The sequence below is a fragment of the Vigna radiata genome, unplaced genomic scaffold, assembly GCF_000741045.1.
Source record: "Vigna radiata var. radiata cultivar VC1973A unplaced genomic scaffold, Vradiata_ver6 scaffold_347, whole genome shotgun sequence".
Classification (NCBI taxonomy): Eukaryota; Viridiplantae; Streptophyta; class Magnoliopsida; order Fabales; family Fabaceae; genus Vigna; species Vigna radiata.
Window position 1 is genome coordinate 88,227 of NW_014543238.1, and position 14,155 is coordinate 102,381.

General features: G+C 34.7%; 2 protein-coding genes across 7 annotated transcripts; one reads left to right on the plus strand and one right to left on the minus strand.

Annotated features, from left to right (window-relative positions):
- The first annotated feature begins 570 nt into the window (after nucleotides 1-570).
- On the plus strand, nucleotides 571-2,811 carry LOC106753247 (glycosyltransferase family 92 protein RCOM_0530710). The gene has a single exon (XM_014635036.2). It carries the CDS (start codon nucleotides 788-790, stop codon nucleotides 2,585-2,587), a length of 1,800 nt encoding a protein of 599 aa, XP_014490522.1. The 5' UTR covers nucleotides 571-787; the 3' UTR covers nucleotides 2,588-2,811.
- Nucleotides 2,812-3,172: 361 nt separating this feature from the next.
- LOC106753261 lies at nucleotides 3,173-9,623 on the minus strand. 6 transcript variants are annotated; one of them, XM_022777446.1, is made up of 7 exons: nucleotides 9,201-9,622; nucleotides 8,978-9,074; nucleotides 8,817-8,890; nucleotides 8,256-8,440; nucleotides 8,069-8,139; nucleotides 3,876-3,959; nucleotides 3,173-3,557 (listed from the first exon to the last, which is right to left on the minus strand). In XM_022777446.1, exons 1-7 carry the CDS (start codon nucleotides 9,503-9,505, stop codon nucleotides 3,474-3,476), a joined length of 900 nt encoding a protein of 299 aa, XP_022633167.1. In that variant the 5' UTR covers nucleotides 9,506-9,622; the 3' UTR covers nucleotides 3,173-3,473. The 6 variants fall into 6 exon arrangements, 3 of the variants coding, with proteins under 3 accessions (XP_022633167.1, XP_014490535.1, XP_014490536.1); XM_014635049.2 differs by having other exon boundaries at nucleotides 8,975-9,074; nucleotides 9,201-9,621; XR_002666763.1 differs by having other exon boundaries at nucleotides 3,496-3,557; nucleotides 3,876-3,970; nucleotides 8,975-9,074; nucleotides 9,201-9,623.
- Between the last annotated feature and the right edge of the window lie 4,532 nt (nucleotides 9,624-14,155).

Below are 14,155 nucleotides of genomic sequence, written 5' to 3' on the forward strand. Positions count from 1 at the left end.
TCATCCATAATGGATGTGAGCAGAGGCAGGAGAGGCCCCTCTGGAGCAGATTCTAGATGTCCCAGACGTTCCAGATACTGCAGATGCTGCAGAGTAGTATAGTTTAGTTATTATCTATTGTATATAACTTGGTCTTCTTTCCTTTTCTTCTTTTTAAAAGACTCTATGCTATAAGTAGAGCTTTATTTCTTCTCTTGCATTTTGGATGACTGTACTGTATATACATTTCATCTGAATATCCACTCCTAACTGCTTTACATTATTATAACATGTTGCATCCACTTGATATGTCTTAGGCGTATTTTTGGGATGTTACATAATGATAATCATAAACTTATTTTCTATTATTGCTAATATTTTACTGAGTAAATGACTAAAAACGTTTTTTTTTTCTGATGAAAGTTAAAAATAATAAAATCATGTGTTATGAGTAAAGAAAAATAATAAAAAAATGAAGAAATATTGGAAAGAATATGATTTAAAAAGCATAATTGGTGTGCAGAATAATAAGTGTGTGTTTAATAAGGAAGAAAAAGTAAAAGCGGAAAGTGAAGCATTGGCTTGAGGCGCGATAATGAGGATAGGTAATAAATAAATAATAGAAAAATACAGCTAACAATCATGCAATGCAATCTAATCTAATCCCCAGCAGTCCTTTTGGACCTTTTAACTCTCTCTATTTTCCAGACACTCTGCACCTTCTTCTTTCTTTCTTTTCTTCTCTCTCCATTCCTCGCCAGACATTCCAACACCCTCTTCTTCTTACACTTCTTTCAACCCCAAAAAGATGGACTCCGAACAAAGGCGGAAGAGGAAGCGCACCGTTGGAAGACAACTTCACATATCATCATCAAGATCACTTTTTATTTGCTTATTCTTCTTCTTAATCTTCCTCCTCTTCTTGTCTTCACACCATCATTTCTTCATTTTCACTCCCTCCACCTTCAGACCCTCTCTCACAACCTCCACCTTATCTCTCCTTTACTCTTCTGCAAGCAACTCTATTCTCGATCCCCTTCATCCCACTGCTCCATCCTACACCCTCCAACACCGTATCATCTTCCCCGACCACCATCTCCTCATCCTCACTACCCCTCAACAACACCAACTCCACCAACTCCACTGCGTCTACTATACGCTCCACCCCAACGCTTCCTCTCCCGCTCCAACCCTTCAAGTTCAGGTTCGACCGCTCCTCTCCACGGACCGCTATGATGAATCTCGATCCATCGTTAGGTGCCCACTTCCCCAGACCAACTACACCACCGCCGCCTCCCAAACCGTAGAATTGCGGCGGCGCGGTGAGGTCGGTCGCCGTAATTTGGGTTTTTTTATCAACCAAACGGCTCAATCTTGGGACAGGGTAGCGTACGAGGCGATCCTTGACGGAGACACCGTTGTGGTGTTCGTGAAAGGGCTGAATCTCCGACCCCACAAGATATCGGATCCAACCCGGATCCGGTGCCATTTCGGACTCAAGAGTTTTCACCAGAACAATGCTTTTTTGCTTAACACCAGGGCGGTTTCTGTGGCTCAAGAAGTTGTGAGATGTATGTTACCACGGAGTATAAGGAACAATCCTGATAAGGTTCGAGGGATTCGGGTCACAGTGAGTTATTTGGGCGGCAATGTGAGGCACCCCGTTCGTGTCCTTGTGCCTTCTGTAGCTACAGTTAGTGCACCTGGTAGTAGTAAGGTTCAGAAAAGGAAAAGCGGGAAGTATGAGTTATGTGCGTGTACTATGGTGTGGAACCAAGCTTCTGCGCTCAGAGAGTGGGTTATGTACCATGCTTGGCTTGGAGTGGAGCGTTGGTTTATCTATGATAACAATAGTGATGATGATGTTGAAAAGGTTGTTCAGGATCTTGATCTTCAAGGATTTAATGTGAGTAGAAAGTCCTGGCCTTGGATTAAGACTCAGGAGGCAGGGTTTTCCCACTGTGCCTTGAGAGCTAGAGAGGAATGCAAGTGGGTAGGGTTCTTTGATGTTGATGAGTTCTTCTACTTTCCCGGTGAATTTCATCAAAACCTGAGGGAAGGTGTTCCAGGTGAGAATTCTCTGAAATCGATGGTAGCCAATTTCTCATCTTCGAAATCCATTGCGGAGATAAGAACAGCTTGTCATAGCTTCGGGCCTTCTGGCTTACGCTCGCCCCCAAAACAAGGGGTTACATTAGGGTACACTTGCAGGCTTCAGAGCCCTGAGCGGCACAAATCCATTGTGCGGCCGGATTTGCTTGACATCAGTCTTCTGAATGTGGTGCACCATTTTCAGCTGAGGGAGGGGTTTAGGTACTACAACATGCCTGAAGGTACAGCTATTGTAAATCACTACAAGTACCAGGTATGGGAGACCTTCAAAGCCAAGTTTTTCAGAAGGGTTGCTACCTATGTGGTGGACTGGCAGGAGGACCAGAACAAAGGATCAAAGGATAGAGCACCAGGACTAGGAACAGAAGCCATTGAACCACCTAACTGGCGGCTTCAGTTTTGTGAGGTTTGGGATACTGGCCTGAAGGACTTCCTTCTATCTTATTTTGCTGATCCTGCAACAGGGTTGATGCCCTGGGAAAGGTCTTCTCTATAATGGATACTGATGAGGGTGCTAACATATTGGTAGCTGGTACCCATGTAAAGCACGATTATCACACGTATTAAGCATTCATTCTTTTCATTGTTTTTTAGGGGAGGGGAGCTTCTGTTACAGAAATTTTGTTTTTCCTATTTTTTAAATGATTTTATAGACAAGAAACAGACGCATACAGATGTATATTTGCAGCAATGTGAATGAATTCTCTATCATTTTTTCCAGTTAAGTGCATATTAAGTATATAACATCCAGTAAGACTAATATATTCGTGGTAAGTCTAGATATATTTAATTTAGAATACCTGTACAGTGCTTAGTACATGGGATTTGTTCCCTTGGCGCCCTTTAGATAAATATCACTTTCCTCTAAAAAAAGGTGGGGTTTGGTTTGCAGTAGTTTGGGGGACCTATTATTGTACATCAAGCTTCATTGCTATAATTTTTGCCCTCTATTTTACTAGCCATAAGTCGTAACCAATCAAACTTGTCCCAATAGAAGTTCAGTAATGATAAACTGCAAGTCAATGTTAAATTTTTTATTCTCTACGACTGTAAGCTATAAATAGAAAATCAGCTAACAAAATGGAAAAAAGGTTGTGGTCAAGCCACAACAGAATTAATTATATATCTCTGAAAGGAAGGACATGGGAGACTGTGGCGTTGTATGTTTACAAATGAAAATCTCAGAAATGAGCTTGTGTATACAATTAGTTACCAGCTTTCAATTAGTCTGACTAATAATCTGAGCACTGCCTTGAGAAATGGATAACATATACATGCGACCAATATGAGCCTCTTCTAATCTCGGCAAAAGGTCGAGGATTTATTTCCATTAAAATCGAGTAAAAACATGCACGAGAGGCCACCTCGCAAATCTCTGAAAATTAATCTTGAGAAGTCAGAGGGTGATGATTCACATATTTTGCAAGGGTAGAATCCAGCTTCTCTCCAATATAAGTGATCCATGCCTGTAATAATTTGAATATTATGCCACTAACCTACATACGTGCATCTCACTGAGTTTAAAGAATAAGAAACAATATGCAGGACCTACTAATCTACAAACGTGCATCTCACTGGGTCCAAAAGAATAAGAAACAATATGCAGGACCTACAAATGTACTTGTACTACTGTCTAGTGTCATGTCTGTACTGAAATTCGAAACCTTAAATAGGGTTGAAATGATATTTCGGAAAACAGAGGATCCCAACCTAATTTCACATGCCACAGGATCCAATCCTTACGATAAATTTGGGTATCACATGAAAAAAAGGTTGAAATGTACCTGATCAGAAGCAGTGTAACCTCGTATCGTGTCACCACCGATAATTGCAATTCCTTTATCTCCAAGTGGCTGTAAAATTACTGCCTAACAAAATACTAATAATCGAATGAGCAACTTTTGCAATTAGATGGTAGATATTAACGAAATCAACAAAAAGTCATTGATAACAAAGGAGGTCAGTTGGTGTAGACCCAATAGTACCAGTCTCCCCCTGGAAAAACAGGGGCAAGCAGAAGACCTATATAAACATAAAAATGTTCATAAATAGAGTTTTATCAAGGTTTGAGGAAAGGGGATCATATGTTTCACCGTAACTGATTTGAACATAGATAAATTATATGATCTTTCACAAGCATGTCAGTCAGAATTTGGGCTGCGAAAAAGTACACTGATAGAACACCTAGAGATAAAAATATACGCTCAACATAAAAATAACACGGAATATAGTCACAGACAGATAAAAGACTCTGTTGAAAGATCCACATCGATTAGGGATAAGACTAATTTATAGTATATAAGTAGGTGCAAACCTCACCTTACAAGCCAGTTTTGTGAGGTTGAGTTAGGTTTAAAGTCCACTTCTTAACATAGTATCAGAGCCTAGTTAGAGCCTATCTAGCGAGATTTGAGTGGACATATCATATTGTTCCATTCACTATCAGGCCATTATCAGACCACCCATTAATGTTTAGTCTCACGTTCGAGACATAGATACTTCGACATAAAAGTTTTGTAGAGTTGAATTAGATTTAAAGTCTACTTCTTAAGAGGCTCTTACAAGGTTATCCTTTGTCCCCAAACTCTACACAGCAATAATCTCTCCCAGCACATCTTACTATAATATATACCCCAATACATACTTCCATAAGTTATGTACTATGGAAAACATGTCAAAGCTGTTTCTGATTCTAATATATAATGCAATACGAGTTATTCTCTATATTAAAGTGATATATTACTGCACGAGTTCTTATCACACAAGTATGCCAGAAATATGACTGCTCCTGATAGTTTTTATCAATTCCCATCATCATCACTTGCTGCAAAATCAGCAATGTCCCCGAGATTGACAAGACTATCTTAATTTTTGGAAACTCTGTTCTAATCACGAAAATTAGGTCTATCAACCCTATGTTTTGGGAAAACAATAATGTCAAATGTGGAGAGTCAAGTCAACATATTTGGAAGACAAAAGTAAATAAATAAAAGACTTGAGTAAATTTGTGAAACTATAAAACCTAGTAGACCTCAATAATTGGAAGCCCTATATAGACCGTTTACTTGCATAGGTCGTTCTACCATAGTAGGGAAAAACTTTCTCCGTATTATCTTCATGAACTTCAGCAATCATTATTTCAGCATTATCAGTTAAAATTACCAATCTTAATTGTTTCTCTTCCCATTGGTGCAATGCATATGCATACGCTTCTTATGAATTGAGATAAAAAGACATTGAAGAGAAAAGTAGTGGAGAACCAACGTGATATTTGTCTAGTTGGGAGATGTTGAAGCGTGTAGTTTATTGAGTATTGTTGGGCACTTGCCATAGATGATGCCAAAGCAGTTTTAATTATTTTGAATAAGTCAAATAGTAAATTATGTCAAAGAAATTTTATTTTAGTTTGTGCTCGTTGTATGAAGTCCAACGCGCAAGAGCTCATTATTCTTAGAAGTTTTGAAATAAAAATACATCCTAGGCAGGTGGTGTCTTATGTTCTTGTTTTTCGGTTTCCTCTTACTTGTTACTTCTCATTGGTTTAAATGCAATACTAATGGTGCGATCAAAGGTTCTCCTAGTGTATAGGGTTGTAGGGGTATCTTTAGACATCATCACAGTTCCATTATGGGCTGTGTCTCTTCATAATGTTTTATATGTTGAGCTGATGAGTGTGATTATGGCTATTGAAGTTGCAATCTCCAAAGGATGGTCAAACCTTTCAATTGAATGTGAACCTTAACTTGTTATTCAAGCTCGGTCCAATACTTTTGTTACTTATTAGGATCTTAGTAGTACTTAATAGAATTGATAAAGTTTAAAAAGTGAGATGATAGAGAAATAGAAGATTCATTCAAAATTACTAGTATTGGAGAACTAACATTAGCTTTGTTCTAAAAAGGTAAGTAAAATTGTCACCTTTTCGCAATTTTCAAATCAGTTCAATGTGTAAAGGCACTCTTCGAATTTCTCTCTTTTATATTTTCTCAGCTCACTTTGTGAAATTTCAGGTCCTATTCTCGGTTTACAAATAGAACAGACGGGTAAGAAATTTACTAAAGATTAAGTTGATTCCTGCTGCTATAACACCAAACAGAACAGCACATTGTCATTCCGTTTCACCCTTTTCCATTACTACTTAGTCACAGGGAATATATTTAATGTTTTAACCTTGATATACCTCGTCCAAAGTTTTTTTTTTCTATGCTAATACCTTTTCTATAGTGCAAATTGGATAAACTGTTTGATTTAATGATTTAGCCACACAGAACTTGGTTTTACAAAGTTATAGTTATATTTGCTAGAATAGTTTAGCTTGTAAGCGGAAAGCTATAAAACCGTTTTATGCAGTACCCATCTGTCACCTACATTTAGGATTTTTATATCTTCCCTTTGTATCTCTAATGTAAGAAGAACTCAAACACATACACGAATCAGCTGAGAGATAATTATCTCTTCAGCATCCTTTCTCATATTTTCATTCTCAAGTCACCAGGTTCACTTTTCGCTACTGTAAAATTTCATTTTTTATGCAAATATGCTGTAGTGTGAAATTTGGTACTGCAGCATGTTTGGATTCTTCTTACAATTATAATTGGCACTTATGAGCCTTGGACATGGTTCTTCAATGTTCTGTCTCCGTATCCAACATTTGTCACACACTTCACTAGGGTGTCCAATTTAAAAGACTTTTTTTTTCGGCTCAGACATCATGAAACACAGCGTTCATGAGGACAGACACGCTGATTTTCTTAAGAAGTTGGAAAGTAAGAAAACTACTATCTAAGTTTCCATTTCTCCTTTGAAGAAACAGACCCTTTATTTCATATTTACCTTTTGTGTTTTCCCTTCTCTCTTTAAATGTTTTTAGATGAATTGTTATACTTGGTTAACTTTTTAATGGATGATTTTTAATATAATTTTGACGATCAATTTAAATAATTAATAATCATGTTCAATGTGTGTGTGTATCCCTTATTTTTAAAATTATAGGTGTCACCATGTTAGTGTACCATTGTGTCCGGCTTCCGTGCTTCATAACTGGTATCTTGTATGTGTTTGTAAATTTTACGCAGCCAATAAACTATAATGGCCATTTTTGTATCTACCATTTTATCAAGTTGATTGAATAATATTGCAGGAAGTATACGTATATGCTTAATAGGAGCTGGTTCCAAAGTGGTAGTCAAACATTAATGAACTTACTTAAACCTAAACAATGCAGACAATGTCTACTACGCATGTGATGAGCTTTTGACCACAAATTCACACAAATATAATAAGAATCCTGAGTGATTTGTTTTCTACTGTATATTATGTGGACACAATAATAAGAAATGAATAACAAAGTCAGAAGTAAAGCCAAAATACCCCAATAGGTGCTCTTACTTTTGGAAATAAGGTAGAGCAATGCCCTTGGTAGTTTGGTTCTCCATAAAGATTGGAACACCGTTATTTTTAACGCATTTCCATATGAAATGCCATCAACAGAGTTAAATAAAACTACGGGAAAGGACCAATTAGTTAGACACATAATAGATGACCAAAGTAAAAAATAAATAAATGTTAAAGGATCAAACCGAAGAAAAAAATTAAATTACAGGACTAAAAGTACTGATTTTGTTAATTGTTTTATATGTTGAAATAAAAACTACTATATTCAGATTAAAATATAAAGAGCTTCTATTCAAGGGTCTTACTCCAAAAACTCGAGTACACCAGTTGCCAAAAACTATTAAAAGTCATTCAAGCTATCCACTCCCAGAATTAATTGGACAAACAGCCAGGCTTCAAGACTCTCACTTGTACCCATATACTAACACACCCCATGTTTCTCTCTTTCTAGACAAAAGCTTGTGCTTCAACATGATTTTTGAAAGACATCCAAGAGAAACTAGTTAGAGCACACAGTAATATTGCATAACATAGACACGTCGCATTAGTTAACTAGACAAGTTTGATACATACAAAACAATACCTGAGTATTTAAAGGTAGAAATGGCAGCTCAGATTTTCCAGGATAAAGAGATAAATTTGCCAAGTAACTCTCTGAACATGTGAAAAGAAAACAAAATTCAATGAATACCAGGGCACATATTCACTTAATGAAAAGTACTGTATTTGAGTAGCAACAACTGTGATAGATAACACAGTTCAAAACTTACGAGCACCAGATTTCATAACTCCCTGGTATACTGATCCTTGCATCAATTTATTGGCATCCACACTTACAGCCTCACCATTCCCAGGAGAAGAATCTGCAGCAAAACCTATTTGGAGTACACAACTTCTCTCATAAACAACAACGAGCGAACGACAACAAGTGGCATCTGACAGAGATTCCCACACCCTGAGAATAGATTAATAAAGATACTATCAATAAACAGAAGGTAACACTATTAAAGCAGCACCTTCCGTTATCACTATGAATTTTTCTTCCATCAAATTAAATAAAATGTCAGATTTTATTAAAATCTATTTTTTTCTGACAGCTCCTGATCAAACCTAAGCCAAGGATCCGGTTTCCCTGCGGTACTATTTTACACATTCACAAAGTTAACCGACTGGAACAATTGGATAAGAATTGTACAGCTAATATGCTATCTCAGTAAACCGGACAGTGTATGAGTAGTAGACTTATAGTAAACCTCACGATATATTTGTTGATTTCTTATGAATTAAAAAATAATTTACATGACCTAGTTTAGTAACTCGAATGCACCTACCAAAGCAACTCGTTAAGTGCAACTTCAGGAAGTGTAGTGCAAAATCTCTTGCATTCAACTCCTCGAGGATTTACCTGGACAAAGAATCCAGACAACTAAGAACACGTTTGAAATGAAAAAAAAAAAAAATGTGATGCAAAGAGGAGAATGAAGATCACCACAGTTATAGACTTAGGTTTTATTGAAAGCCAAACGAGGCCAGTCAAAATATTGGTAACCGCCAATCCCAAAGTCAAAAGGTCAGCTCTGGACTGCGAACTGCAAATGCAATCACTCGTTACAACCAAACTGATTTTGAAAACAACAGATTCAAACAAGGCCTAATAATAACAAGCCTCAATGCAGGAGTTCTGGTTGAGCTAAGAATAGAAAGAAGAGATGCACCTGCCGGCGTCGGCGACAGGGGCGATGCCGGAGAGGGCGCGGTTGAGGAGGACGGCGAAGAGGGAAGCCGAGCCGACGTAGATTGGGAGGGTGCGGACGACGTCATCGTTTTGGGAAACCCAGTCAGCGAGGAAATCGCGTTTTGGAGTGGGGCCTCTGTAACTGAAAGCGGAAAAGGAAGAAGATAAAGGAGACGAAAGAGTGAAGCGCGGTTGAAATAAGATATTTGAATTGGAAGTGTTAAAGGGAAAGCGAGTATGCAATCGAGGAGTGAGTGTGAGAGTGGGAGCAGTTCCCGCTTCCATCAAAATTTGTTATCAATGGATGACGTGGACTTTTTCAAGATGAGGGAGACGAAGAGCTGGGATAGATTTTTAGATGCTTGATGTCATGTTATCTTACTATGCTATTTTTCATCAAAAGTTGTTCTCGCACAAAAATAAAATAAAATATTACATGATTTAATAATCAGATATACCTTATTTTAACTATATTGTGTTAAGTAGAACACATCATCATGGCTTATTAGTCTACTAAATACAAAATAATAATTAACTTAAATTTTACGAAGGAAAAACATTGACTTCAAAATATAACTAGTCAAGAATTTATGACCTAAAGGGAAAACGACCAAATGAAAAATTTAATATATAAATAATAATTTAATTTGTTTTTCAAAAATGTGGAATATGTTTAAATAATTATTAATTACCAAAGTATGTGCCACGGTGAAAAAAAAAACATAATAAAATGTCTGGCATCTATGAATTGAAATTGATCTGGGATGGATTCTGCGTTAATTGGGTTGTTCATTTTGGGCTGGGATTTTGCTTCCAGCACCCAGTCAAATATCTTCGTGCACCTCCACAATAGAAGGAAAATTTATAAATACCTTTCACCATTGAATCACACCACCGTTGTCGCTGGTGCCACCGCTTCAGCAGCACCGGACCGCTACTGTAGAAACAGAGAAATATTAAAAGAATTCATTCAAGAAAGATTTTTCTGAAAAATATTTTATGTACTTTTCTAATATTGAGTAAAGAGAAAAAGAGGGCTCAACCCATAAATAATAGTGAAGATTTCTTTTTCCACCCCATATTTTTCTTCTACACTCAGAAATATAAAAAAGTTTGACTTTACCTTTAAAGAAACTTTAGGATAGCAATAAGAACAATTTGATGTTTTAAAGACAGAGATGGAAACTACAGGGGTGCAAAAAGAAATCACCATAAATGAGCTACTGAATCCAAAACAACATAAGAAATAATGAAAAATAGAGTGGGTTTTCTTTTTTGCTTAAAGGAAATTGATTCCTTTACTACCCAAGTGCTCCTTGCATCTCTCCAAACAAATTTTAGTTATAAAATCATCTTTTTTATTTTAACTTTTTACTAACGCATTCTTTATATCCGTTTTCACTTCTTTAATTTTTTTTTCTCCATTTTGTGTCTTGGTGGTGTGTTCCTAGTGTGGTGGTGGTCCGGTGGCACTACAGTGGTACTGTGGTGGTGCAATGGTAGTTTGTTAATGGTGCTTTGGTGGTGGTTCGATACGTCTATTGTGCAGTTTCTCCTATAAGAGGTTGGTTCAAACTAAATTTATTTCATTTGAATTTACTGAAATATAATGTGTTGTATGTTTGGCCTTTGTTATGTGGTGGTTGGTTTTATGTGTGTGCAAAGGAAGAAGATAACCACCCAAGCTCATCGAATGTGGCACATCCGTTTCTCCTTCCACGTGTGTCGATATCCGTCTATGGATGTTGACATCCGTTTAATACTCTTACGCATACCCACATCCGTTATAATGTTAGCCTTATATATTAAAAAACTTGTGAAGCTCGCGAAGCACCTTCAACCACCACCACCAAACGAAGCTCTCTCACCACTGCACCTTCTTCTTCTTGCATCATCACTTCCTCTAATCACTCAGTGGACCACCTTCTTGCACCACAACGAACCAATGTTATCTCCAACCAAACAACCACAATAACCTCACACTACACTGACATACTTTCAGCAAACAAAAATTAAAGGAAGAAAAAGATTGAGAGGAATTTCATTCAAGCATAAGAAGTGGAGTGTTGGGAAGGTGCATTGACACAATGGTAGGATCATTAATGAAAGTATTGGTTGTTGATAAAAAATAATTAAAAAAATTAAATATTACCGAAGGATAAGAAAAGATGGAATGTGTAGAAAGCCCTGAGTGGTGGTGAAAGGAGTAACCCTCCTTAAAAACCCTCATTTTTGTAGAACTACTAATAAGAGTCAAAATTGTTCACATTTAATATTCACTTAAAAATAATAAAATGAGATAATATTTCATTTGATCATTGTTGTTTTATTTGTTTTTTAATTATTGGAGAATAGGATATGTGACCACCATGCATAGTCTCACTCGCTAACTTTTTCCATTTCACTTGAAAAATTGATTCTTTTTAGATAGAATTATTGACTTATCCATTGTTGCATTTTTTAAGTTGTTCATTTTTTTAATTCATTATTGAAAAAAAAATAATGTTTGGAACATTCATACATACTTAAACTCGTCAAAATCTATTTTAACTTGAAATTTTAAACTTTAAGATAATATAATTATAAATTTTAAATATCTATTTTGTCTAGCGGCCTATCACGTAACATTATTTTATATTTTTGCTTTGACTTGTGAATTATTCTGTATGATATGAATTGAAATCCATTCAGTATCCCATTGGCTGTGCGTGAGTTGTATTGATTTAGGTTAAAGGAATAAAAATATATAAAAACTCTACCTAATCCATTGTATGGATAAAAAGATTGAGTAAAATAAGAGCCAATCCACCTAAAAATATAAATAAAAAAGGAAAGAACACCTAAAAATTAAGGTGTTATTCACTTGAGTAGATTTGGAAGAGAATAATGGAAAGGATTAAGAGGATTTGAAGATAAATTATTTTGTTATTTATTTTAATAGATTTGGAAATAAGTGAGAATAGATTTGGAAATAAACTTTTTTAATCTGTTACATAGATTAAATTCTATACTAATTTTTACAAACTTTATTTCTAAATACACTCTAATTTACTTCCACGTTCATTCAAATAAACAACAAAATTAAAATTACCTTTAAATCTCTCAAATCTAGTTAATTACTTTCTTTTAAATCCAATAAAGAAGGCTTAAGTGAGTTCAATTCATCAATCTTTTTATAATCTTTGCACTGAGTGTTTTCTTGAAGTGCGAGCTCAAATGGCATTTTAGTTATTTTACACTGTAGCAGTTATTAAAATGGGGATAATGAGTTTGTTGAAAAGAAGATAAAAGGTTAAAAGTGCCACTCAACCAATTTGACATATATTCAATGGTTCGATCAGACTATACCCATTGATTATGCATCCTTTAAAGCAATTTAAATATTAAAAATCCAGCAAATTATTTAAAATAAAATTAAAAATTTGTGAATGAGTGAGAGTGAAACACTTAAATTTTATATTATGTTCTAAAATGAAGCTGGTGGTGATGGTATTGGCAGAGTCTTATTGGCTTTGTTTTGTGATGTTACAGTAAAGAAAGAAAATAATAATAATATTAATAATAAAAGCTAGTGGAGCTTTATGAAAGCACTGATAGCCACCCTTATAGACCATGGTTCTGAACTATGGAAACATTTTTCGGCGACCACAGGTTGATGTATCTAATTATCATGACGTACAAAGAATATTTAATATAATTACTATTTAATTTATATCATACTGTAAATCGAATATTTAATATAATTAAATTACTAATTGTTTTGGGACATGGGTCAAAGATCATTCCTTCATACACTTTGCTTTATTTCCTACTTATGTTATAATTGTTTTATGTTTCTCTTTCAAGTCGAGTGGTGATGTATATTAAGTCAATCAATGAATTCGATTAGTTATTATAATAAAGTATTAATTTTACAATAAATACAATTATTTATTTTTTATTTTATATTTATATTTATAAATTTCAAAATAAACTTTTAATTAGGATCAACTTAATTATGATCTAAAATTCTATGAGCATACTTTACTTTCTTAAACATGCTGGATTTATAAAGATGGTTATACATTATTTTTAATGGTTGATCTTGAAATACTGACGGACTAATTACAAGAGTAAAAATAATTGATGAAAAGGTTTGAAATATTTAATATTGTTGAAGAATTGACTGTTTGGATAAGTAGAAAAGTAAGTTGTCCAAATGGTTATATGATATATTAATTATTTTAAAAAAATATGATATAGTTTCTATATCTAAATATATTTTTCTTGTTTAACTTCTTTAAATATAAGTATTTGTGTTTGGTATTAATTAATGGGAAGAAGAAATTTTTAAAATTATTAATAATAAAATTAAATTTTATATATTGTTAATATTTTTAAAATAATTTTGTATTATTTTTTCTAATTGTGTTTGAAATATTTTATATTAAAGATTACATATAATATCATTATATATATTTTAATTATGGTGATATTTTTATTTATTTTGATTAATCAAATTCTAAATAAATTATTAAACTTTGAATAAGTGCGACAACCGGTTACAATTTTCAAAATATTAATGCAAGCACGCTTATAACAGTTAAAAAAAGGTTTAATACCCAACTTTGTCCCTAGTTTGGTTGGCAAATCTCAATTTATTCCCTCTTTAGAAAAGTGTTTGAAATTGGTCCTTACTTTTAAATTTTTGAGTCAAAATAGTCTCTTCCGTTAAATAATGACAAACGGTGTTAAATTTTTTTTTTCTCTCTCCTCATTTTCTGTGCAAGCACGCTTATAACAGTTAAAAAAAGGTTTAATACCCAACTTTGTCCCTAGTTTGGTTGGCAAATCTCAATTTAGTCCCTCTTTAGAAAAGTGTTTGAAATTGGTCCTTACTTTTAAATTTTTGAGTCAAAATAGTCCCTTCCGTTAAATAATGACAAACGGTGTTAA

What these genes read in the sequence shown, in the direction of transcription:
- LOC106753261 (XM_014635049.2), bottom strand. Translation starts at nt 9,505, where the DNA reads ATGGAAGCGGGAACTGCTCCCACTCTCACACTCACTCCTCGATTGCAT. An exon ending in AACCTAAGTCTATAACTGTG is followed by an intron (nt 8,891 to 8,974) that starts GTGATCTTCATT and finishes TTCTTTGTCCAG; the next exon opens with GTAAATCCTCGAGGAGTTGA. An exon ending in TTCTACCTTTAAATACTCAG is followed by an intron (nt 3,960 to 8,068) that starts GTATTGTTTTGT and finishes GTATTTTGTTAG; the next exon opens with GCAGTAATTTTACAGCCACT.
- LOC106753247 (XM_014635036.2), top strand. Translation starts at nt 788, where the DNA reads ATGGACTCCGAACAAAGGCGGAAGAGGAAGCGCACCGTTGGAAGACAA.